Source organism: Onychostoma macrolepis, chromosome 03 (genome assembly GCF_012432095.1).
Source record: "Onychostoma macrolepis isolate SWU-2019 chromosome 03, ASM1243209v1, whole genome shotgun sequence".
NCBI classification, from domain to species: Eukaryota; Metazoa; Chordata; class Actinopteri; order Cypriniformes; family Cyprinidae; genus Onychostoma; species Onychostoma macrolepis.
The window spans coordinates 14,463,301-14,488,692 of record NC_081157.1 but is presented as its reverse complement, the minus strand read 5'-3'; the positions used below and the strand labels follow the sequence as shown (position 1 = coordinate 14,488,692).

The following is a 25,392-nucleotide window of genomic DNA, read 5'->3' as shown; positions in this document are numbered from 1 at the left end:
AATGCGGCACTGTCGGCTCAGTCACGACGTCGGTGAGAAGATAATGGGCCAGAGCGCGCCGACTCTACAAAACACTTCTGGCTGACAGACGCTTTTTCTCTGGGCGATCTCGGCTGAAAGCTGTTGTACGTGCGGCAGGTCCGCACTCGGTGTAGTTGTGTGTCTCTACCTTCGCCCGAGCTGGTTTTGTCTCCGGCCGCTGCTAGAATGAAGGAGATCAGCCGCCTGAGAGAGATTCGGCGGTTAATCCTGAGGAGATTTCGGCGGACACAGTTCTCAAGAGGAATACTTCAGCTGCAAAAAGGTAAGTTAAGTTATTTAATGATCAATCTAGTGTTGTTTGATATTTAAATGCCACGAAGAGTATAGTTTTTAGATGGTTCTGTTAGGTTTGCGATGATAACAGCGTTAAAAACCGTTCGGTCCCGGATTGAGTGTTGATGAGTAACGTTAGGCCTAAAGCCGCCTTTCCACTGCACACGACATTCGGACACGACTGTCGGAATTCGCCCCCTAGTGGCAGTCGCACGGAATTTTCATTTTGGTCGTACGCGTGAACATGGGAGAGAAACTGATCCTTGCGGTCTCGGAATATCCAATTATTTATGATTCATCTCTTGAATCATACAGAGATGTTAACAAAAAAAATGAAGCATGGAAGCAAGTGGCTGAGAGTGTCGGTCTGTCAGGTGTGTTTTGTTTGCAAAATGTGCTGTATGTATGCAAACCCATAATTAGCATCTAGCCAATATTTCCATGCAGTTGTACTCCGTATTTAGCCGCCTTGCAGTAGACAGTGGTTAAAATAAAATAACAATGCTGTAACTTTTTTAAATTGTTGGTACACCTTAATTTTTAAAAAGATTTTTTAAAAGATTATGATCACATGCTAATGTAATATGTTAACAAGCAGTATGAAATAACATCAATTACCCTTACGAGAATTCACCATGGTTTTACTACAATTTATTTATTTTTTAAAACACGGTTACTATGGTAATCACAAATTAACCATGGTTTAGCTACACTAACCATAATTTAACCATTGTATATGTATTAAAACTTAAAACTACACTTTTACTATAAAAACCATGGTTACTTTTTGTAAAGGTAGTAGTATCTCCAAGTTTATACCTGAACATGATTTTCATATTTATTAAATGTTTTTTAAACTTAACAGTGGATGAGTGCAGGAAAAAGTGGAGAGATCTCAGAGATGTTTATGTTAGGGAAAAGAGAGAGGAGAAGAAGAAAAAAAGTGGAGCAGCTGCTACCCAGAAACGTCCTTGGAGGTACTATCACATTATGTCTTTCCTCCTTCCATTTATCTCTTCTCGGCCAACATCTGGGAACATGGAAGAGGAGAGGGGAGAAGGGAGAAAAGATGAGGAAGACATAGCAGATGTAAGCACGGAGGAAAGACATGATCAAGAAATGCAGGGAGGGAAGGACATGGCAGAAAGGCACAGGGTAGAAAGCAGTGCAGAAGAGAGCAGGATGGATAGTCTGGTAGAGGACATGACTGGAGAGGAGGGCAGAAAGAGGCAGAGCACAGACTTTACCCAGTCCCGACAACGCCGCAGACGAGTAGAGGCAGCATCGTTATCTTGTTTTGAAAGGAAAATTGTTGAAGCAATTGAAAGTTCCAACCATCCAACCCCTGATGGATCAGAAGATCCTGATATGCAGTTTCTGCAGAGTTTGCTTCCAGCCCTGAAGAGACTTGATCCAAGATCCAGAGAACTCACCAAGCTGAAAATCCACCAGTTAATTTTCGAAGCCGAGTTTAACTGTGAGTTTTGATCTCAGACTTCATATTCTTTTTAAAATTGTGAATGGTGGTGATATTGTATTAAAAACATAACTGTACTTATATATATTTTTATTTTTTTTTGCAGAAATTTTCATCAGGACCTCTGATTGGACCTCTTCTCTCTCTCTCTCTCTCTCTCTCTCTCACACACACACACACACACACACACACACAAACGTTCCATGTACACCACTCAAAACCCATACTTGTTACTCAACATCTCTAATAAAAATTTTGATTACTCATTTAATTGAAGTTGTGTTAGTTGCTACCATGCTTTTTTGTTTAGGCAGTCAGTACTCAGATACATCTGCTTTAGATGTGATTGTAATGTCGTATAAAATATAATTTTCAGAAGTACTATTGAATTCTAAAGCTAGAGTAAAAACTGTCATGATGATGATGATAATAATAGTAATAAATTTAAAACTATGATAATGGCTAAAACAATAATAATAATAGTAATAGTAATAATAATAAATATTACAGAGTCAACCTTTAATATCAACCATAATAATAATAATAATAATACAAAAGCTGCAGGTTTTATTATTTGATATCATTTAATTGGGAACATTTGGCATGCACAAGAAATAAGAGACACACACACACTAAACTCAAAAAAGGCTTTTGTTAAACTGTGGTGGCCCTTAAAAGGGCCTTTGGTCTGTAGAAAGGGCTAGGACACCAGATGCTGCCATGGAACCTCACCGTGTACAGAGGAAAAGAAGGACGTGTAGGTTTCCCTCACATGGACAGCCTCCCTTGAGGAATTATTAGTGCCTTGACGTGTGATGCCTTGCATGCTGCAGTTTGGTCCATCCATCACTGGTGCAGAGGGGTGAGTTGTTTTGTTTCTCCGCAGGAGATTGTGGAGGACACATGTCGCTTTCACACAGGCTTCTACATTGTGTGGGTGCTGACCCATGACTCGGTGGTACATTCTGAACCTAGACGCCAGGATGCCAAATGCATTTTCCACAACCAGCCTGGCCCGGGATAGACGGTAATTGAAAATGCGCTTGCATCTTTGCAGGTTCTTCCCCAGATAAGGCTGCAGGAGATGGCGACGAAGTGGGAAGGCTTCATCTGCTACAAAAGCATAAGGAAGTGAGCCTAGATGTTCAGCTCCTGGCAGACAGGCATCTGGTGGAGTTTGAAGAGTGCCAGCTTCAAGAGCCCTGCCGAAAGCAGAGTCCCTCAGGGTTCCACCATCACTTCCACGGCCATAAGCACCCACACTGATTACTCTGAAGCAGTAGTTGGCATCAACTACTCCAAGTAATACAATGGAATAGGTTCCTTTATAATTGTAGAAAAGGGAGCCTGATTTGGGAGGAGCTTGGATGACCACATGCTTACCATCAATAGCCCCTAAACAATTGGGGAAATTCCAGCGCACACTAAAGTCCTGGGCGATTGTCTGCCAATCTTCTTCTTGTGGCATTGACATCTGGGATCGACCAGACCCTCCCAGATAGCCTTTGCCACCTCCGGGACAATGTTGGACACTGTAGACCAGCCTACTCTGAAGCGATAGGAGAGAGAGTGGTAGGACACCCAGTGGCTAGGTATCTAAAAATATAAGACTCAAGATAAGACTACAAAACACAACAAGTTGGAAGTAAAATTACATTTCATAAATTCCAGGTAATACTATAAATTCAAAAATTACAAAAAACAACCACAACAAACATCCTATACCCAACCCAGTAGATTTAAATTTAAGTGAAAGGCATAAAAAGGCTAATTTATCTAAATGATATATATAACAATCAACCTAAGGACATTTTAAATGTGCATATATGGGTTGGGTATGGTGTGTTTGTTTTAATTTTTGAAATATCAATATATGCGTCCATAGTAATATAGTAATTTAAGGTTGTACCTGAGATAAATTGCCAGGCGCTCGGCTGGACTGATGTATTCCCGGAATGCAGTATCCTGGCAATATTTGGGCCAACGACCTGGAGAACCTCATCAAATTGTTTTCGTGACATTCCGAAAATACTCACGGAAATCTTCGCCTTTAAGGAGCATCTCTTGCATTAAACGGTGATACTCGCCGAGACTTTTCCTACAAGCCAGGTAGTATTTTACCCACACTGATTTGCAGTATTTTTTTTTTCGTCTCCAGTAAAGGAGTGCACAAGCAAGAGCCTTTATTCTCCGTGCATTCACCATGGTGGAATGAATGAATGAATGCAAATAATAAACAGCATAGACCGCCAATAATTTTGGAGGGAACATGGAGACAGCATAAAAAAAAAAAACTATATGAATATTAAAATAATTTATCACTTGTTTATGAATAATAATAGTGGGTTTTTAAAAGTAGTAAGTTTTTCTGATAAAGATTAACAAAAAACTATTAATAATTCTCATCTCGCGCACACAGACCTGATTGGACAACACTGGAATACATCACATCCGGTCGGGCGGTCGCATACGGTCTAGCCGCAGAAGTTCATATATTTTAACGCATCCGCAGCTCAAATCGGATCCGAATTTTCCGCATACGCATATGATCGGAACTCCACGCAGCTCCCGCACTACTCTCCATTCGAAATGAATGACTTCCGGTCTGTCGCTTGTCGTTCGTCGGAGATAGTGGAAAGGCGGCTTAACTGTCAGGCGCGGTCTCTTTAGGAAAACAATATGTACTTTTTTTAATATGAAAAACCAATTAGCTGTATCCAGTGCACGATCATGTTAAGTAATTACATTTTAATGAGTTAAATTCTATTTTGTTTGCTAGAGTTCATTCGATTCGTCTTTTTCAACGAGTGATTGCTATTGAATCAAAGGAGTCGGACCGCGCTGGAGGCGCCATAAACATCATACGAGTGACTCTCTGATTCGATTCACTTAACCGTTCAAATGAGTCATTTGTTTGTGACTCAAACTGAGCACGCTGTTGTAGCATTACACCTGCTAAAACAATTCAATACGTGCAATCTGAATTTAATAATAATATTTATTTTGTGGTAACATGCCGTGTGGGAAGCTCTGACAGAGAAAAACACTATCGATACGTAAGAGGGAGCCGTAAAATGTAAGTGCATCATCTTTTGTTCCTGAATGAAGGCCTAATCTGTCTGCTGCACTTGAGCAGGTTCAGTTTTTAGAGTGAATGAAAACTTTTGAAGCATAGATATGCCGTATGATGTGATTAAAAAATCATACTTATTTTACTCTGGTGGGGATTATTATGAGCAAACAAACTTAAAAGTTTAATCTGAACACTATATAACGTTATATGCAATCTGACACTTATTCATTTAATTTTTTTTACAGAAATTCTGAGCTGCTGCATGAACATTCATCAAACATAAGGTGCGAATTCTGGCTCTGGTCCTAATGATTGTAAAAAGCTGTAATGCTTAAGATTAAATAATTATCTTACAATATATATTTGTACATATTTCAAGGCTGCAATTTGGAAAAAACTTTCAAGCTAATGCTGCTGAAATGGAGGTCAAGGGGACTATGAAGAGGTGGCTCCAGCTGAAGGGTGGACTTCAGGAGGCAGACACACTCTGTGAGTTTAAAAGAACCATCTCTTTAACCTTCCATACACGACACACTATCACATTTCTATAATTCAAATCTCTTAAAGGATCTTTATGCTGCACCAATTAGGGTAAGCAGCAACACTTCCTACAATATCTAATGTACATGTTAATTTTTAAGAAGAATGACATCATTGCTTATATTAGTTGCTTATATACTGTCTCACCCTTATCCCTAGGTTACAGTAATTAGCTGATCCAGTCGGTATCCAGACCAGATGGTGGACCTGCACCCAGGAACGACCACAACACATCCCTGACTGTCAGCGGAGACCATGACAGATCTCTGTGAAGACCTCATTGATGGCCCCAGCACAGATCCTCAGCAAAGACTACGAGAACCAGACAAGCCCTCTGCGCAGACCCTTTTTACCAGCTTCACCTGCTGGCGTGATATTACTTCATGCAGAAGAAGTTGGATGAAATATTCTGAATGATATCAATCCACAATCTGACTTGTGATGCAGCCTGGAATAATCACACCACGTTCATTCGTTTGGCCAGAGGAGACTGTTTCCTGACTGAGCCGGGTCTTGTTTGGGTTCCTTGTCACTGTTGCCTTTTGTCTTGCTTGGTTGAAGACACCTAATATTCAGCAATATTATTGACTTGTCTGCACTGACACCATTTGATAAGAATTGAACTGAATTATGACACACAATGTTTTATATATGAAGAGTTTATTTGCAAAAACAGATAACTCCGTTTTAAAATATTTTTAAAAATCATGTTTTTTGTTATCATGTTTTTGTTTTATTGTGTTAGTTAGCTAGTATTTATTAGTTATTCTTTACCTAATCAAAATAACCTGAATGCAGTTTGATTGAGATTAATTGCAATGCACAATGAAAAACATGATTTTTAAAATTAAAACGAAGTTATCTTTCTGCAAATGAACTCTTCATATATATATATATATATATATATATATATATATATATATGCAGTAAATATAATTTACTTGTTACTTTGTGGTTTAAAAAGTGTGAATGTTTATACTGTATTGCATTTGTTCATATATATTTAAAGTATTTGGTAATTTTATAATTAAAGCCTTTTTAATGTTTTTAAATGGTTGTATTTGTGTTTCACTGCTGAATTACATTTAGCAGTTTCTGGGCCACATTCGGCCCGGGGACCAAGCCGAATCTCAGCCAGATCTGGTTTAAAGTGTCTGGGCCAGACCTGGGCCACATAAAATAATAGAAGTCACTCTACAGTATGCGGGCCAGATCTGGGCCACGTCAATAAATAAGAGTCATTTTACAGGGCGTGGGCCGCATCTGGGCCAGAGGAAATTGTTTGAGTCGGTTTTCAGTGTGTGTGCCAATTTTGGGCCGGGGACCCAGCCAGAACTGGGCCAGAAGTGAAGCAAGGTTGTGGCCCAGAGGTGGGCCAGACAAATTTTGCTATCTGGGGCCGTCAGTGCCGTGGGCGCGAGTTTTGAGACGCGCGCACCAATCGCGCTCTCTAACAAAGCATTTAAAGTCATTGTTAGTTGTTTAACTGTGATGGATTGGACAAGCCTCGACTGGGCTTATTTATTTAAAAACGGCTGTCAACTGTGATAAAACTTCCCGGTGTTATGACGCCATTTTTGATTCTGTCTCTAGTGTCCTGGTTGTGACTTCAGCTGTTCATTCATACAGATATTCAAGCAGATGTTTTAATCTGCTGAATAAATAAAACATTTAAAGTCTCTCACCTGTAAGCAACTGCTGTCAGTCCCAAACAGTATGTGCAGCTATAAAGTGCATTTCTATTGATTGTATTGTATCACTGCTCTGTTATTCTTTCTTTCTTTCTTTCTTTCTTTCTTGCTTCCCTTTTCTTTCTTTAATTTTGTATTAATTATTTATTGTTATTATTTTTCTCTCTTCTTATTTTTTATTTATTATTTTCTTTTTCATTTGTATTTTATAAATTATTTATTGTTATTTTCTTTTTTCCTTTCTTTGTTGTTATTATTATTATTTATTTTTTGTAAAGTATTAATTATGAGAAAGTGTTTGAATAAAATATTAAAAGATTAATATTAAACCCAGCAGCGCGGGGATGTTGGAATGTTCAAAAACAGTATACCTTCGCTCTGCCTTTTCAAACTTCTTTTTGCCCCCAAACGAAGAACAAAAACGAACTTCGTTTGAAGTATATCAGGGCCTTTAAGGATGGGCTATAAAGTTTACAATCTCTATTTGTATCTTATTTCAACATTTCAATGAAGCTTGCTTATTTCTTTTTGCAGGATTAATCAGCAGGTCCGGGTGAAAGCCAGAAAATACACATTAATATTTCTTTATTTTTAAATAAAGATGTTAAAATGTTAACTTTTTTTATTTTATGTTTATTTCCCTCTGAAGCATGAGATTAATCATTTTTATGGTTTTGATTTCATGTGCATAGTCGATGAATTTACTTCGGAAAAACACAACCTGAGGCAAAAAGGTAGTAAATGCAAGTCTTTACAATATTAACTAATTATGATTTTAGATTACAGTTTATAGTGTTGTTTTGGCAACAGTTTATCAAAATATATGTTCTTGAGGGTGTTTCTTTCAACAATAAGTACAAAACCAATGCATAATTGTGATGTTATAATTAACATGATCAGCAGGTTTTAATGGCTGCCTGAGCACCTGACTGCAGTGGAAACCATTAAAAGTGTGCAGCTCAAAATAGGGCTGCACGATATATTGCATGCGATAGTCATGCGCATCTAGTCAGTAAAGCCGGTTCGGTGATTAGCGCTAAATCTCCATCACCTGTTTTCAAATGGAGCAGCATTTAATACACAGAGCCGTAGTTCACTGACAAACTACGCAATTCGCGCTCAGAATCGCAGATGAATCGCCTGCGATATTGAACGCGATATTGCATAGTTTGTCAGTGAACTACGGCTCTGTGTATTAAATGACTAGATGCGCATGACTATCGCATACAATATATCGTGCAGCCCTAGCTCAAAACCAGTACAAATCTGTAATGGAAACCATTAAAACTGTGTAAATTAAAACCAATACAAATCTGCAATGGAAACCAATATAAACCAGTAAATTTTAAATAGAATTTGTCCCAAAACACACTACGTAATAGAAACCATTTGGTAATGGTTTTATTGGTTAAAAGTTGATGGTTTGTAATGGTATTTGTAGTGGACACCAATACAAATTTCTGTGATGGTTTCTATTGTTTTTTTGGGGTTTTTTTAATGGAACCATCAGAACCAATACAAAACTGCAATGGAAACCATTATGTGTAAATCAGGACCAGTACAAATTTCTAATGGAAACCTATACAAACCAATAAATCCTAATGGAATATGCCCAAAACACAGTACGTAATGGAAACCAATTTGGTAATGGTTTTAATAGTTAATGGCTGATGGTTTGTAATTGTTTTGTAAGGGAAGCCATTAGGATTTCTGTAATGGTTTCTATTGTTTTTTTTCAGCAGGGGAAAGGAGGCAGACACAGGATAAAAAAAAATATAATTAAAGCTTCCAGAAGTGGCCTGATCTCCACTTTCCTCGCTGCAGAGCTGGAAAATAAGACCTGGCTCAGGCTGAGGACGAGTACCAGATCATAGGCGGGATCTAGACCTCTGAAGTAGAACAGCTGAAGAGAGAAAATCTGGAGCAGGACATGCTGCCTAGACAAGGGTAAAAATAATAAACCTATGAGAAATGTATTATAAATTATCTATCCATCTACCTTGGTAGATATTTCATATGAATCGCAATTGCTTATCTTTTAATAAGCCACATTCGCAGGCATTTTAAATCATCCACAAGCTGGGTGAATGAGGATTTGGCGTTTTGTATGAAGGGACACAGATTGACTTAAGGTTTGAAATTTTTATGTATTTATTAATACCTATGAAACTTTGCATATCTGTCCAGGATTTATGATGTGACTTCTGTGCACATGCTAATCATTTATGTTGTTGATTAGGTTGATGTGAAATTTGTAATGAAGACATCAAACATCATGGTATCAGAGTTTGCTGTGGAAGCTACAAACTACAAAATAAACACTACCCCTCAGAAGGGAGTACAGTACACTGGCACAAGTGAGACATGGGAGGAAAAAAGCCCAGAACGATGCAAGACCGTCCCATTTGAGAATTTCTGTGGTTGTAAACAGAAAGACTTCAACATCAGAGACTGATCCGCAAGAGTCCGCAGCCACCTTCAATAGTACCTACCTGAAAGACAACAATGAGACCGTCACATGCCCATGCTTCAGCCATTTTGCGTGTCCATTGTATGGAGCCACTGGGGACAAAGTTCACACCGTCACCATCCACCTGCTGGTTGACAAAAATTGCAGCTCTGTGTATGTCAAGCCAAACATTTGAGTAAGAACCCTCTACTTGGCCATGGCCAGATTGTATGTCAGACGACTGTTTTGTAAAAGTTTTAATATTATGCTTATTTCTGTAATCACTTGTGTGAGTTTGTTTGCATGCGTGTTTCCACAGTGTTTTATTTTTCCCCTTCCCCATTGGTGTTTCCTTTCATGGACTGGTGTCGTGTGTGGGTTGTTGTGTGTGGTGTTTTGTGTTTTTTTTTTTTTGTTACTAGAAAAGCTAGTTCATGCATTCATGATCTCTAGCCTGGACTAGTGTTGTCTCGGTACCAATTTCGGTACCAAAGCAAAACACAAAAACATGCTAATTAAAAAACATTATTTTTATTAATAAAGTTAAACAAAAATAAACTGTACAAAAATTAATGCCATTCTTTATGCTTATTTAAAATTGTTTCAAGTTTTTCCACATAATAAAAGTATGAAAAAAGATAAACAAGTTTCCCCCAAAAGTTTGTCATATTTCTGCTAACAAACAATGGTACACTGTTGTCTGTTTTAGAGTTTGTTGGTGCTTCATGATCTTCCTCAGCCTGCAGCTGTAAAAGAAAAATATAATATACTTAAGTAAAGCAATGGGCTGAGTCTGATCAAATGCAATGTTATATTTTAGCTGTTGTCAATAATCTAATATTTCAGTAAATAACAAACTTCAATTTTCATGACAAATTTAGATTATATATATTTTAAGACAAGTGTATATCAAATAGAAGGAAACTGTAGTATTAAAAACACTTTACAATAAGATTCCATTTGTTAGATTACATGACCTATCAATAAACAACAGTTATATAGCAATTATTCTTCTTGGGGTTAATTTAAAAATTTACTAATACATTTTATTTATTTATGATCAAATTTCACATCAACCTAATCAACAACATAAATGATTAGCATGTGCACAGAAGTCACATCATAAATCCTGGACAGATATGCAAAGTTTCGTAGGTATTAATAAATACATAAAAATTTCAACAGATATTGAAAGTTATTTTAACAGACTCGGTCTGTTACATATGTGTAACAGTAGCTGCCTATTACATCTACATAATTACAAACTGTAAGTACAGGCTGTTCCATAACTTAGTTACATGGTAAGTACATTTTGTTTCATGTAAGTACAACGTATACTACTAAGTACTTAATTAGGTAATTACTCTGTATTATTATGACACCTTAAAATAAAGTGTTACCCATTCTACTAACTATCAGTAACTTTCTAACTACATGTCAACTAATTCTCATTAATTTGCAATTACATGTCTACTAACTACTAACAGTAGACTGTTAGGGTAGGTTTAGGGTTAGTAGAATAAGTTGACGTTTCTCATAGTTGAAGTTTCTCATAGTATGTTGTGGACCCATTAAAATAATGTGTTAGAAGATATTGAGCAGACAGTCTACTGATACTCTAATGACTGCTAGTTGACACGTAATTGCAAAGTTACTTACTGTTAGTAGAATGTCTAAAGTGGACTATTGAAATAAAGTGTTACCAGTTCCGGATCAGTTACAAAATATTACTGCTTACTTTTAAGGCCCTAATGGTTTAGCTCCTACGTACCTAACTAGTCTTCTATCACGCTACAATCCATCCCGCTCCCTAAGGTATATATATATATATATATATATATATATATATATATATCGGGCCACAAATTCTTATTTTGTGGCCTAATGTTATATCCATGTCATGTATTGGCACCGTGCGTTTGAACTAGGGTGTTGCTCAAAGTATTGGAACTCATGTTTTACACCGATTAATGGCTGAAGTGGGCAACGTTACTTTTAAAACTATTTAGCGCTACCTTCGAACAGTGTGAATTCTGTTTTCATCACTCCAATGTATTTCTCCATTTCAATCCCTTACGTCGACATATTATGAAGAATAATCCATGAACATAAGTGCATTTTGTTGCACAACATAGTAGGGTTGGAAATAGAAAATTCTGGAACCAGATACGTGATCTAAAATTAAAAATGTTCTATTCCATGCATTTTTTTGTTTTTTTTACACATCTATGAGGACCTGACCTGGCGATCTGCCAGGACGTTCCACGCTAATCTACAGTAATCACTGGCACATGAGTTAGAGAAAGCGTGCATGTATTTCATTTAAATAAAGTCACTTGAACTTAATCATTCACATCCTGTTAGGAGCTAGGTAAGATTAAACGGTCATTCTGCGTGAAAGCGATTGTGCGGTTTGATGAAGGCCTGCCTCTGAAAAAACTAAATGTGTTGTGATTGGTTAGCTGTCCCAGTGCGTTGTGATTGGAAAACAGCTTAGACAGCGTTTCAGTACTACCCTTGCCAAAACAGCAAGTTCATCAATATTCCCATATCAATTCAGACCCCAAGAATATTTAACAAGAGGATTGCGCAGAACCTTTGCATGCACGGATATTGTAAGACATATTAAAGTGGTAAAGTTATTGTTTTTTTTTGGCTAATTACGTTTTAGATAGGCTGTCAACAACAGCTTAAAAATAACTGCATTTAGCCTACTATGTACAGATAAGTGCAACAGTAATATGTATTGTGTTTATTGTTCTTTAATTCTAACATTATAACATGAATTGCAGTGAAACTGTTATACAGTTGAATTTATTTATACCATAGTCCCACAGAGTTACACTATTTGTGGCGGCATATATATTCAAATTCATTTTCTGTCAGCAGGAGGCGCTGTTGGAGTGGTAGAGATCAAGGTTTCCCCGGTAACACTGCTCAGAAACGCTGCTTTATCAGACATTACATGCAAGATGAAATGAAAATGACATCCACAATTTTCTGAAGACAGTCGGTTTCCTTCAGAAATACAGTGATCTAAGAACACCCGCACCGAGTATCGATTTTGAAACGTGCAGTGCTCAACCAAGCGTTCTCACAAATACAAGAAAACAACTTTGTAGTCCAAACGAGCTGTTCGTTGTAGTTCTTGAAAATTGATTTTTTAAAAACAAAATATCTCCTTTTGGAGTGGACTTTGAGATTTGTAACTTTGTTGATCTTTTTATGCCCAAACCTACACACTACACACTGACTAAAATTCAAAGTGAAAAAGCATAATAGGACCCCTTTAAGACAATCAAAACTGGTAATCGATAAGAATTACAATTGATGAACAGAATCAAAATTGGAATTAAAAAAAATAATAAAATAAACGACAACCAACCATACGGACTAGTTAAATATTGGCTAAAAAAATGATTACAATTCTTTAAACCTGAAATGCAAAAAAAACATTGTAAAATTAAAAAGAAAAAAATCAGATAACAGTTAAAATGTAAAATGTACTTTTTTGTGTCTTTTTGTACTCGTGTCTTTTTTTTAATAGGTGCAGTTAAATGGAGCTGTAAAGTCCAAATATAACGCAACGACAAGGTGTGACCTCTTACAACATTACAGACTACAACATTGGTCGTCTGGAACCTCGGTGGTGTGTCTCCATTTGGATTGTCCATGCTCCTTTAAAACGTGGACTGCACTTCACACACATCTGTCAAGGTTTCATACAAAAGGTGAAGATAGGAAGCCAGAAGTAATCCTCTCTCTTAAGTGTGTGCTTTGCTCCAGTATATTTACCAATGAAAAGTAATATTTTTAACATCTTGGAAATCATATGAAGACTCACGAAAACATATTGGATGTGCATTTAAGACAAATATATATGGGACATTTTTTACTCACAAAAGCCGAAAGCACAACCCTCATCCACATGAGGACTTTAAGCCAGATATAATTGGGAAACATTACACTTTACAAAATGAAATTGATTTGATCGTGAGTGATAGCAATTGTGAAGACAGTGAACCAGATCAATCAATAGATGACTCAGATTAAATTATTAGAACAATTGGTTCACTTCTTTTAAAGTTGGAAAGTGTTAACAATGTTTCTAGTAAATGCATTGACGAGCTGGTGGAAGAGCTTAATTTCATTTGCACATCTTCTGCTCCCGTTTTCCAACAAGTTGTTCATAGAAGTTTAGAAAAGCACAGCTGTGTTGTATTTACTATTACTAAAATAGCCTATAGACAATAATGAACGATAATAATTCACCACACTGCATAGGATGTATGATGCGATGATAAATTCAAGCGCACAGCTTCACCTAATTAATTATTAATTGGTTTAGTTAGATGATTTACAATTTGAATAAGATGAAATCAGTAAACTTCAGGTAATGAAAAATTGGTTTTATTCAGTACATCGCAGATCTGTGTTTTTTTTTTAGGAAACAGACTAGAATAAATAGCAACACAATAGTGAACAATAGAAATGGCTAAATAAATAATTAAGTAATTAAAAGTTGGAACATTTATGAGTAGGCTAAAACATCTTAATTTGAACATGTGTTGTGAGACTATTTACAGTAGGTCTACACGTTGCTCAAACACAGTTTGGGCAAACATTCATCACTCTGACTGTGCATTTCCCACAGACAGCATTCCGACACTTCAGGCACTTGGCAAACGTTTTATTCTGTTTGCATTGTGCCTTCACCATGCTCGTCATTCTCCTTAGCTGATCTGCACTGTCCAGGGGCATGATCATGTGCGGTGCCACTTTGGATGCCATCCACTCAGTACGCAGCTCCTGGGCCAGCTGAAGCATGAAGTCCCTTCTGGGGATGTTGTTCTCTATGCAGCTCCGGTAAAGCACACAGGCATTGATAGCAGCAAGATCCAGCAAGTTGTAAAATACAGCAACGGGCCACCTACGGGTGCCACCTTGAGACAGACACAGAGAGCGACAGAGAGGAAGAGTGAACATTATGGCACTACTATGACAATGTAATAATAATAATAACAATTTTAGTAGTAATAATAACAACAACAACAACAACAACCTTTGACTGAGTATTGACGAGCCATCTGGTCGAGCACATCAACCCCAACTTTGGTTCTGTTGTAGTAGGTCACTGTCTCAGGCTTTCTCTTGTCTGTGGAGATGGCTACATGCTGGTGTTGAGTGTAGAGCCCTGCACTGGACTGTTTTCTTAAACCCGCACCCGCCCGCTCCCGTTGAATTTCTGACCAGGACCACCTGCTCCTGCAACCTGTGTGTTCCACTCCCGCCCGCTCCCGCGGACTTTCTCTCAGAGCTTATGAAAAATGTACACAAATACTCAAACTAAATAAGTTAACATCCAGAATAACAGGCTTTGAACATAATTGCGTTTAAATAAGATTAAGTAATGCTAAACCAAAGCACCACACATGACAAAAACTTTGGGTATTTTTTATTACCGTTTTAAAACATTAACCGTTAAAATAAAACTAGCTGCGCCTCAGTTTTAAAACGTATAGGCTACTGCATGATACACACGTACCAAACGATTAACTAAACAAACAATTTAACTCTTAACAGACAGTTTACCTGTAAGTAGGCTAAATAAGCCAAATATGAAATAACTTGGCTGGTGGTGGTTCATCCTGAGCTGTGGTCAGGACCTGGTCAAACTTCATCTTTTGGATAATTTCTTTTGCACCTTTGAATTAGATTGTAAAAAAAAAAAGCATTAATTCGTAGGCTATTAAAATGAGTTTGTTTGTCGTAAACTCTTATTCAATTACTTTTTAAAGATTTGTATTCATTGTCATTCATTTCTTTATTCTTGACTTTATTAAACTTATTCTTATGTGAATAATCTATTATTCATGTAAAAGGTCTATAATTTCGCTTTAGAATATGTCTTTATACAAATTAAATAACATTGGCTAATATTTAAAACAGTATAGCCTATTTTAACTATTCTTTCATATTACACACCTCTGATCACGTCATCTCTTGCATCTGGGCATAACATCCGTAGCAATCGCATTTTGGGGTCAGAAACGTTGCAATTCTGTAGATCATGTGGAGGGGATTTGCTGATGTGTCACTAGTGCCACATGAATTCCACCTGCACTGTAAAAACGTTTACTATGATCTACTCAATTTTTTTGGTGAAACATTTTTACACTAAAAAATATTGAGTAAATTTTAAAGATGTGAAATCATTGAAATATACTTCAAGAGTCAAGTGAACGTAACTAAAAAAATTAAGTAGATTCAAATAATTAGATTAATTGATCTCATAAATAAAACTCAGTAATTATAATTAAAATCCCTAATCAATACAAAAGTAATTCTAAATCAAACACAATAAAAATTTAAGTAGATTCAAATAATTAGATTAATTGATCTCAATCATTATAATTAAAATCCTTAAATGCAATAATTGTTCAATAGTAAATCAAAAACACACAAAAATTGTAATTTAATTTACGTTGTATATACAAATGTCCTATATTTACTTTTTACTTATGGAGTAAATGGTAAATACAGTTTAAAAATATGAGTACTTTACACTATGTATAATAAAACCAAATGATAACCAAAACACATTGTTTTAATTAAACATTTATCTGTCAAATTTGACCACAACTCCATACTTTTCAAATGACTTGAATTTTGTAGTATCCATTCAGTGTCTAAAATTTATTCATTTAATTCACAATTCATTAAAAAAAGAAAAAATTACATTTAAAATTTTAGACATTTAAAAGCATTACTTCCCCAATTAGACGATAAAAACAATGTCATTAAAGGGTCAGTTCACCTAAAAATGAAAATTCTGTCATTAATTACTCACCCTCATGTCATTTCAAACCCGTGAGACCTCCGTTCGTGGATTATTTTACCGATCTCCTTGCTACCTTTCTGAGCCTTGATCGTGTTAGGACCCTTGCTGTCTATGGAGGGTCAGAGAGCTCTCGGACTCCATCAAAAATATCTTAATTTGTGTTCCGAAGATGAACTGAGGTCTCGCGGGTTTGGAACGACATGAGGGTGAGTAATTAATGACAGAATTTTCATTTTTGGGTGAACTAACCCTTTAACTCTAGTTCAACCTGGGATACTTCTCAAATAACAACATTGAATAAACTGAAATTTTAGCCACTGAACTCTGCATATGGGAACTTACAATTTTTTATCAAAAATGACTTGGCATGAGGAGTATTTAACAGCCTGAGGCTTTGTTTACATTAAAGATAACACCCATCCAAAATGCATTTAAACAATTGCATTGCAATGTGCAACAGCACATGGACGATAGACAAAATTATTAATTCAGATTAATCGCATCCAAAATAAAAGTTTGTTTACATTATGTGTGTACGGTGTATATTTATTATATATAAATACACACATACGGTATATATTTTGAAAATATTTACATGTATATTCATATAAATTATATCATATATAAATATACTTAATATATAAATGTAACAAAATATTTCTTAATAAATATACACCATACCCACACATATATTATGTAAACAAAAACTTTTATTTTGGATGCATCACTAACAATCTAGGCAATCGAGTAATTTTTGTAGAAAGTTTCAGTGGATCCAGATCCAAGAAAAGTTTCTGGAAGACCTCCAAAGTGTATTTAATGTTCTTGAGGTATCGCAGGTCCAAGGCATAGGTCAATCCCACAAGGTAGCAGCAGGCTCTGCTAAGATCATGAAGCTTGTTGAGGACTGTGATGCCCTCAATCACAATGCCTACATCAGTGACTGAGCCATCTTTTTGCAGCTGGTAAATCTTCAGCACTTCCTGTGCTAATTCCTCTTGAACACCAGTTGGTGGATCAGCAACATCCTGAAGACACAAATATAAAGAATAACAGGATAGAGCTAATATTCAGCCTGTATGTTACAAGACAAGGACAGAGATAATGGGCCCCATCATACACCCGGCGCAAGTGTTTTTGCTAATTTCAGCCCAACACAGTTCTCATTTCTCCGTCCTGCGCCGCATTGTTTAACCTGTGTTTTTTTTAATGCAGCAGTGTGATAAAGATCCATTTGGTTTTAAACTAGTTTAAAATCACTGAGACATTTGTGGTTTGTATTGGAAAACTCTACAACAAAGTTGAACGCTTATCACTGGATCTTGCAGCGCTGTTTAGTTGCATAAACGACTGACAAGCGAGTAAATGCATCCATGTAGGGATGGAACTATAGGGATGGTTTGATGATAAATCATGATAAAATTCCCTATGGTCAGTATTACAGTTTCATGGTCAGTATTACAGTTTCATATCTTAATTATTAAAACCGTATTCGATTACCACGATTTGAACAACTCAGGATAAATAAACACTATCCAGCATAAAGCAACAAGTAATAGTTTATGTTTAAGTAACAGTCTCACATGCGAACAACATGTAGAGAACTTTTGTTTTGTGTGAAAACATGGCGGAAGGCTTGGAGGTTTTAAAAAGCGTGCTAAGGGAATTATACTAAAGAATACGTGAATGAATGAATTATATGAATGTACCTCTGAAGGTTCTGGCTGTCTTCAGAAAAGATTCGATGGCATTTTATTTTCATCTTCACTCCCATGTAATAATAATTTATAAATTTGTGTTCTTATCGCAATGCTGCTTTGTCGACGGAGATTACGGGAAAACAGCTCTAACACTGCTGTTCCATAACTGTTTCTGTCACCTGCTGTCAGAGAGTGGATTAACAGGGACTTACATTCACATTCAGTCTGTGTGTAGTTTTTGTCTGGCCAGAAAACAGCCAGAATTTGCATGCCCAGCTATAAATTGACTGGTTGATGAAAATTATTACCTTATGTGGATTCTACACATTTAAACGATTCGGATAAGGTATCTAGAATTATTTATGGAGTAGATAAAATACATATAACCATTTATTAATCGATTATTATTTTGACTTAATACTGTTCTTTATTTAAAGGCTCAAATGTGAGGTTTACCATTTTATGAAACGTTATTAAAGTTATATTTAAACATTTCATAAATGTTATTAGATAAACTGTTGTCAGTCATGTTGTCATGTTTTGTGACCGGTGTTTCTACATTTAAAAATATAATTATACTGAAAAATTATAGTAAACTGGACTTACCTTCTGCCTTTTGTTATTCTTTTTTAAGTTGAAGCTTAAGTTGAAGACAGTGCTGTAAAACAAATGTTCAACAGTTTTGCCATGAGATTCATAACTTTACACATTACATCAATAACAGTAAGGTAGTGGTTGACTGCTCTTACGAACATTAACCAGTCTTACTACAAAACTACAATACAGTGTCACTGTAGTTAAACCATGGTAAACACAAATTAACCATGGTATCAAACATTAATACGTTATATCTTAAACCATGGTATTTGTAGTAAAACTGTCCTATACAAATAGTAATAAATCTGCCAAAAACATTACTACACTTTACTACAATAAAACCATGGTTGATTTTGGTAAGGATGAAAAGGAAACTTGATAACTGATAACGCGATAACTTCTTCACTATGCCTCCGCCATTTTGAGTGATTCCGAATGACGTTTCAGCTGTGCTTACAAATCGTGTGGTACAAATCATGAAATTTTTTTTTAAAAAAGCTCTCTGAAAAATTTGCATCGTGATCACAAGTTGTAATAACAAGTTATAACAAAAAATTCTGCAATTCCGACATGGTGTAAACTCACCCAGAGAGACGGCCGTCTCTTTCAACGGGCCACTGACGCTGCAGCGCACCGGGATTTGTCCCATTAACGTTATACCAGTTTAGTTACAATTGCTGGACTACGGATAGACTAGAAAATTTAGTCGTTGTTTTCTGAAATTACTCACACATATACGCTCATCACCCAAGTAAATAAATTGACGAAACCAACACGGCAGTTTATACAGCCCCTTCCGCCTCTATGTTGCATTAAAACAGGAATAATTGGCTTCTTTTACATACATATCAAGTTTCCAAGCTGTATTAACCTAATATTTTAGCTGAATATTTGGTGGTATGAAAAAAAAATACAAAGTCACAGTGATCCTAGAAATGCTTGCCCCTTCCAAAAAGTTATTAACAGTTAACGTTACCAAAGAACAGCATGGCTGCAACAGCATTCAAAAACATACACCGGACTTGTTGTAAACCCGAAAACACAGCCAATATTTCATAAACTTTTGATAATTGACTACTTACCAGTATTTTAAACGAGTCGTGAGGTGGTTTTAGCCATTTTCTTCAGACTAGTAAGCAGCAGTCGTTCCCGTCATTCAGCTCTCAGCGCGATCCTTGTGTCCATGTGATCACAAATAGCCGCGAAACTTACTCAATTTGTCGATGCAAACAAAAGTCGACTTACAAAAGTCGATGCAAAATACAAAAGAAATTGATAGAAAACGAGTAATAATTTTGGTTCTTAAAACTAACAGGTTTCATTGCATCATTCTCAAATATTTTCATTTAAAATGTACCAAAAACTTTAAGGATATGTGAAAAACATAATTTGTTAGTTAAATGCTAAATTTTTTTATTAAAACATACTTAAATAGCAAGTAAATTTGAGTTAAAATAAACTGGGGGATATTTACTCATTACTTTTGGTAATCCCAACTCAAATAATCTCTTAAATGATATTCGACAACGTCGACAATAAAAAATTGTCGACAAACATTTTTGTTGTCGAGTAATCGTTTGATCTCATGTGACCTAATGTAAGAGCCTGCAATACTGCGGTTTGACCAGAGTGGCGCTGTAGTGCAAGACTGTAATTCAGCTCTCCTGGATGCAATTCAAGAGAAGAAGACAGACATAGCGCTTCAGAGAAAATGCGTCCGAACTTGAGCGGCGTTTGGATGAATATGTAAATATATATTGCGCGCTTTCCTCTCAGTAATGAAATAAAAACAACAAAAACTGGCAGCAGTGTGAAAGCAGCAGTTAAAAATGCATCCGATTACAACGATGTGGATGTTTGCATGAGCTCTGCTTTTCAATAACGTAACGTTACTCCAGTAAAGTCCGGTCACATCGGGTTTATTTATATAGTACTTTATGCAATAGATAGCCTTAATTCAAGCAGCTTTACGGTATTAAACATGAAAAACCAGAGTCAGTGTCGCTTTCAGTTAGAATTACAACTTTATTTTCTGAAATAAAGCAGCTCTCCAGTGTGGAGCTAGCTAATGATAAAATATTTTTAATAGTGGGAAAAAAAATTATTTAATTAAAGTGATAGTTTGGTTTACAGAGATCAAAGCTTGATCTAGCTCAGGACTGTTTTGGTTATCATAAGACATTATTACCTTTATTTTGTCTATATGACTTACAAAAGGAGATGTTAGGCAGAATGTGAAAGATGTGTTATTCAGTTACTTTTCCATGTAGCTAATAGAGAGTGTCTCTGTCTGTCATCTAATTTTGTGTGCCAAATACATCTATTTGTATAATGAATTGGTAACACTTTACAATAAGGTATAATTTGTTAACATTAATGTATTAATTAACATCAATGAACAATGCATTTATTACATTTAACTATTAATCTTTGTTAATGTTGGTTAACAAAAATACAGTTGTTCATTGTTTGTTCATGTTAGTTCACAGTGCATTTACCAATGTTAAAAAACACAATTTGTGATTTTAATAATAAGATTAACAAATGCTGTAGAAGTATTGTTCATTCTTAGTTCATGTTTACTAATGTTAACTAATGAACCTTATTGTAAAGTGTTACCAATTAATTGTATAATAATTGTAATTACATAATATGCTTTTCTAAAGCTGAATGACCTTTATTTATGTTAGAATGTGTAACTTAATATTTTAACTAGTTGCAAAAGCTGAATAATCAAAGTCTACTGATTAATCAGTGAAATAATCGACGATTAGTCGATTAAATCGTTAGATTAATCGATTATCAAAATAATCATTTGTTGCAGCCCTAATGTTGACACAAATAATGATAAAAGTGAGTTAACAGTCTGACATTGTTCTGTGTGTTTATCTTTGTGTGCGTGCATGTGTGTGCGTTGGGGGGGGGGGAAGGCATTGGGTAAGTTGTGTCAAAAGGGAGGCCCACTGTCTTAAGCCCGGCTCGCACTGTGCGATTTTGGCCACGATTTGGTTGTCTGGGACAAATTTTGAAAATCCTAAAAGATTCCTATAATCCTAGGCTAAAATCCGTAGTCTTTGATCGCTGGTTTGACATGTTCACCGACAGCCGATTAATGGCTGTTGCGATCAAATTTCACCTCCGACGAAATTCTGGCAATGTCAGAAGATTTGGCAAACAGTCCTGCAGTGTAACTACCCCTACGATGGATGTCAATCTGTCTCCGTTTTTCAAGGCAAGCTATGAGCAGAATTAATGCTAGAGAATTATTCTCTCAGCCATAAATTCCGGCGCTCCCGTCCTCCGCTCACGGAATTCATCTGATGGTTGCGCCGCTGTTTTCATCTGCGTGTGTATGAATACATACACTATTCTTCTTAAACACGCCGGTATTACCGCCGTTCGTACACTTTTCATGACAGCCAACATTTCGGTCCCGCATGCAGTGCAGTTCGCGGTCACTGGACGTGTATGGGTTGATAATGTAAAACTCCGGACAAGTTTTCTTGCGCGCAGCCGTTTTTAATGTGTCTTGACTGTTGTACAGTCTGACATTAATGACAACTGAGATCCCACAGTGTGACATGATCATCATGTTCGTTCAGTCTGACAAGTACAGTCCCAAAGGATTTAAAAAAAAAAAAATTGGGACATCTTGGAAAAAGCACAAACTTTGTGTTGTGTTTTGGGTCTTGGGTAATTTGCCACCAGGTTCTCATTCAACCCTGTCCTCCATCTATCTAGCTGTTCTTTGCAAATCTGATGACGTCAAGACCTATGGCTTTGAAAAAGTGTTGGAGCCTCTTTTGCAAGACCTACAAGTATTAGAACAGCATGGTATCTTCATTTCTCAGCTTGGTCAGTTGGTTAAAGGAACTGTCCAGTGTGTAATAGCGGACAACCTTTGGCGCTCACAGAATAGGTGGATTTGTTGAGAGTTTTTCTGCAGGTCCAGTATGCAGATTTTGTACTGGACAAAGGTCAGAATTTCAAACAAAGGATGTCGGGTTGGGTGCTTTCCAATTTAGAACCAGAGATGTTCATGATGCTCAGGTACAGATAGCACAGGAGAATGCAATGGTCTGCTGTGGAGTAAAAAACAATGCGTTTTACCTGAGCATCTTTCACACTTTCATGTCAGCACTGGCTATCCTCCAGATATCGTGCATGATCTTTTCGAGGGTGTTGTTCCAGTTGAACTGGCACATTGTATTAGTCTGTGGATCTCCAAAAAGTACTTTACTCTTGACATTCTCAACACATTAATTCAGGCATTTCCATACAAATGGGGGGAGAAAATGAATCGACCACAAGCCATACCACACTCTTTCACATCTAGCAACACTATACAGTAGGTGGCAATGCACACGAGAATTGGACCTTGCTAAATTTGCTTCCTTTCATTATTGGCCCAGTGTTGCCAGAAGATGAGCCAGCATTGCAGGTGATCTTGGATCTTAAAGACATAGTCGAACTGGTTGTAGCCCCTGATGATACACACAGATAATACCATTGCGTATCTTGAGGCCAAGATTTATGAACACAGGCAGCACCATCTTGAACTTTTTCCTCAAGTCAAGCTCATACCGAAATATCACTATGTTGGAGCACTATCCGCAAATGATCCATTGCTTCGGGCCTCTAATTGGACTGTGGACAATGAGATTTGAAGCTAAACATAGCTTCTTCAAGCAGGTTGCTCGTCATACGAATTGTTTAAAAAATATAGCTCATTCGCTAGCTATTAAACACCAGTTCATGCTTGCCTATCATACACATTCCTTGAGTGTCAAGAAGTCATCCTTGGAGGTCACACGTGTCAATTATGCCTGTTGATGTCCTTAACGAGAGAGTAATGTCTACACTGAAGCAAAGCTACCCAAATGTGATTCAGGTTCATATGGCAAAAAATGTGTCTTGCTGTGGTATACATTACAGTGAGGGGATGCTTATTGTGCATGAATCTGTAGATGGACTCACTGCCAGATTCCGGGCCGAGTCAATAGGGCCAGATGTGGCGGCCATTAGCGAGCCGTCACTGCTGCATCCGAGCCGGAATCGGTGCACAGCACGCCGGACGTGGCCATTTAGCATTGAGTGAATTCTGACCGTCTCACGCTGATTGCGTAAGCGGTGGCGGTCCAATCTATTTATATATTTATTAATATACTATTATATCTTATACAGAGGTTGCGTTAGACTTTAATATTATCCGTCATTTTGATGGACAGGGTCGTAAAAATTCCGTCATAATCTATTATTACCAGTCATTTTAATTTTCGTATTTTAATTATAATAACCCATTTAATTGCTTTTATTTTTGTTCACATTTTCATTTTTAATAATAAACCTAAAGAACGAGCATATTGGCTTATGCATTTATTTATTTATGAAGAGAACAGATGAACAGTGACAGCGGAGGACACTTAAAACAACAAAATATGCTAGTGCTGGATAAAAAAAATAAAAATAAAACCGATTTTTATTTTTATGAACCAATATCGTTTCTTAACTCCCAATCGATGCTGTTTTCATTTGATGAATGCACAGTAAAGTTAGGCAATCGGCTAAACATTGTGCGTTGTTACTTTTGATATGAAATGCAGTCGCAGGTTTCAAATTCTGTCCATTTTATTAGGAAATTCAAGCAATAAATACCGTGGCGTGACAGATCACTGTAGACACCTCAGATCAAGCGATTCGCTTTTACTATACTCACCTGTGCGGAATCAAAGACATTTGACAAAGCAAAAGACCTTTATTTTTGTTCTGGAGACGATCACGCGCTCTGCTGCCTCACTGGAGCGCACTCGCCACCAACTGGACAGGGGTGGGAATTACAGTTATAAATTACAATAGATCACCCTCAGTGTAATCTGTCAAAGTGACGGACGGCCTTCAGATTTTTCCGTCACTGCCAAAAAAATTCCGTCAATGACGGAGAATTTTCGGTTAACGCGACCTCTGATCTTATATTATATTAACCATTTGCACACACAAGCATTATCCGACTCGCTCCTCCCGACCACAGACGCAGGTTTACAAGCCACTTTTCCTGCATTTTTCAGTCAGTTTCTTGACTTTTCCCCTCTTATGAACAACAAATTGTCGTACACAATAAAAGCTCCTTGTGAGCATCCTTAAACAAAACACAGGAATTTTGAATTCCCCTTCAATTCGGTCACTCTACATTGCTATGGGAAATACCTTTTCCTCGAATACTAATGAAGCCTTATTGAATCACGCCAGTAAAACCAATGACGTTCAAGTGCACCAAATATGAGCGGGATCCCACTCTATATAAGGCAGTGCTTGTACGTCATCCATTCAGAATTTTTTCCTTCAGCAAGAAGCCTATCAAGCAATCTACTACTCACCGTGATCTACACTCTACAGCGGACATGCCTTTTCTTCCCCTGCTGTGTTCCAGTGAGCTTCGGACGGACAAAAGATGACCTCTCGCGATTGCCTCTCCTGCGTAGAGCCAATCGAACCCTCTGATGGCCACGAATCGTGCGTCTTCTGCCTGGGTCGTGCTTGGGGGGTCGGACTGCCCCCACTGCAGAGTCTCCGGACTCTCAGGCTCCGTGTGGCGCCCATCTAGCTCTTCCTCTGCAGCCTCTTTTGAGCCAAGGAGTAAGGTGCCGCGAGTTACTGACGCGGATCTGTCCGGGTCGGGTGACGAGACCGCGCCGGCTCAGTGCCTACGTGC

General features: G+C 37.1%; 2 protein-coding genes and 3 long non-coding RNA genes across 8 annotated transcripts; 3 read left to right on the top strand and 2 right to left on the bottom strand.

Annotated features, from left to right (window-relative positions):
• Positions 1–205: 205 nt before the first annotated feature.
• Positions 206–2,789, top strand: LOC131537235 (uncharacterized). 2 transcript variants are annotated; one of them, XM_058770551.1, is made up of 3 exons: positions 206–304; positions 1,181–1,792; positions 1,899–2,789. In XM_058770551.1, coding segments are annotated over exons 1-3 (711 nt in total). In that variant the 5' UTR covers positions 206–207; the 3' UTR covers positions 1,901–2,789. The 2 variants fall into 2 exon arrangements, with proteins under 2 accessions (XP_058626534.1, XP_058626532.1); XM_058770549.1 differs by having other exon boundaries at positions 1,181–2,789.
• A 1,332-nt stretch (positions 2,790–4,121) lies between these two features.
• LOC131537261 (uncharacterized) lies at positions 4,122–6,217 on the top strand. Of its 2 annotated transcripts, XR_009270220.1 has the most exons (4): positions 4,122–4,868; positions 5,111–5,149; positions 5,245–5,354; positions 5,565–6,217. It is a non-coding gene; the product is annotated as an uncharacterized LOC131537261 (long non-coding RNA). The 2 variants fall into 2 exon arrangements; XR_009270219.1 differs by having other exon boundaries at positions 4,131–5,149.
• A 2,096-nt stretch (positions 6,218–8,313) lies between these two features.
• On the top strand, positions 8,314–10,516 carry LOC131537274 (uncharacterized). Its single transcript, XR_009270235.1, has 3 exons — positions 8,314–9,043; positions 9,143–9,228; positions 9,336–10,516. It is a non-coding gene; the product is annotated as an uncharacterized LOC131537274 (long non-coding RNA).
• Positions 10,517–13,777: 3,261 nt separating this feature from the next.
• On the bottom strand, positions 13,778–15,891 carry LOC131537240 (uncharacterized). Of its 2 annotated transcripts, XM_058770560.1 has the most exons (4): positions 15,531–15,891; positions 15,138–15,249; positions 14,608–14,862; positions 13,778–14,488 (listed from the first exon to the last, which is right to left on the bottom strand). In XM_058770560.1, the coding sequence occupies exons 2-4, from the start codon at positions 15,190–15,192 to the stop codon at positions 14,148–14,150; spliced, it is 651 nt and encodes a 216-aa protein (XP_058626543.1). In that variant the 5' UTR covers positions 15,193–15,249; positions 15,531–15,891; the 3' UTR covers positions 13,778–14,147. The 2 variants fall into 2 exon arrangements, with proteins under 2 accessions (XP_058626543.1, XP_058626545.1); XM_058770562.1 differs by lacking the exon at positions 15,531–15,891 and having other exon boundaries at positions 15,138–15,435.
• Positions 15,892–17,110: 1,219 nt separating this feature from the next.
• LOC131537280 (uncharacterized) lies at positions 17,111–21,004 on the bottom strand. The gene is made up of 3 exons (XR_009270241.1): positions 19,766–21,004; positions 18,693–18,744; positions 17,111–17,414 (listed from the first exon to the last, which is right to left on the bottom strand). It is a non-coding gene; the product is annotated as an uncharacterized LOC131537280 (long non-coding RNA).
• Positions 21,005–25,392: the final 4,388 nt, after the last annotated feature.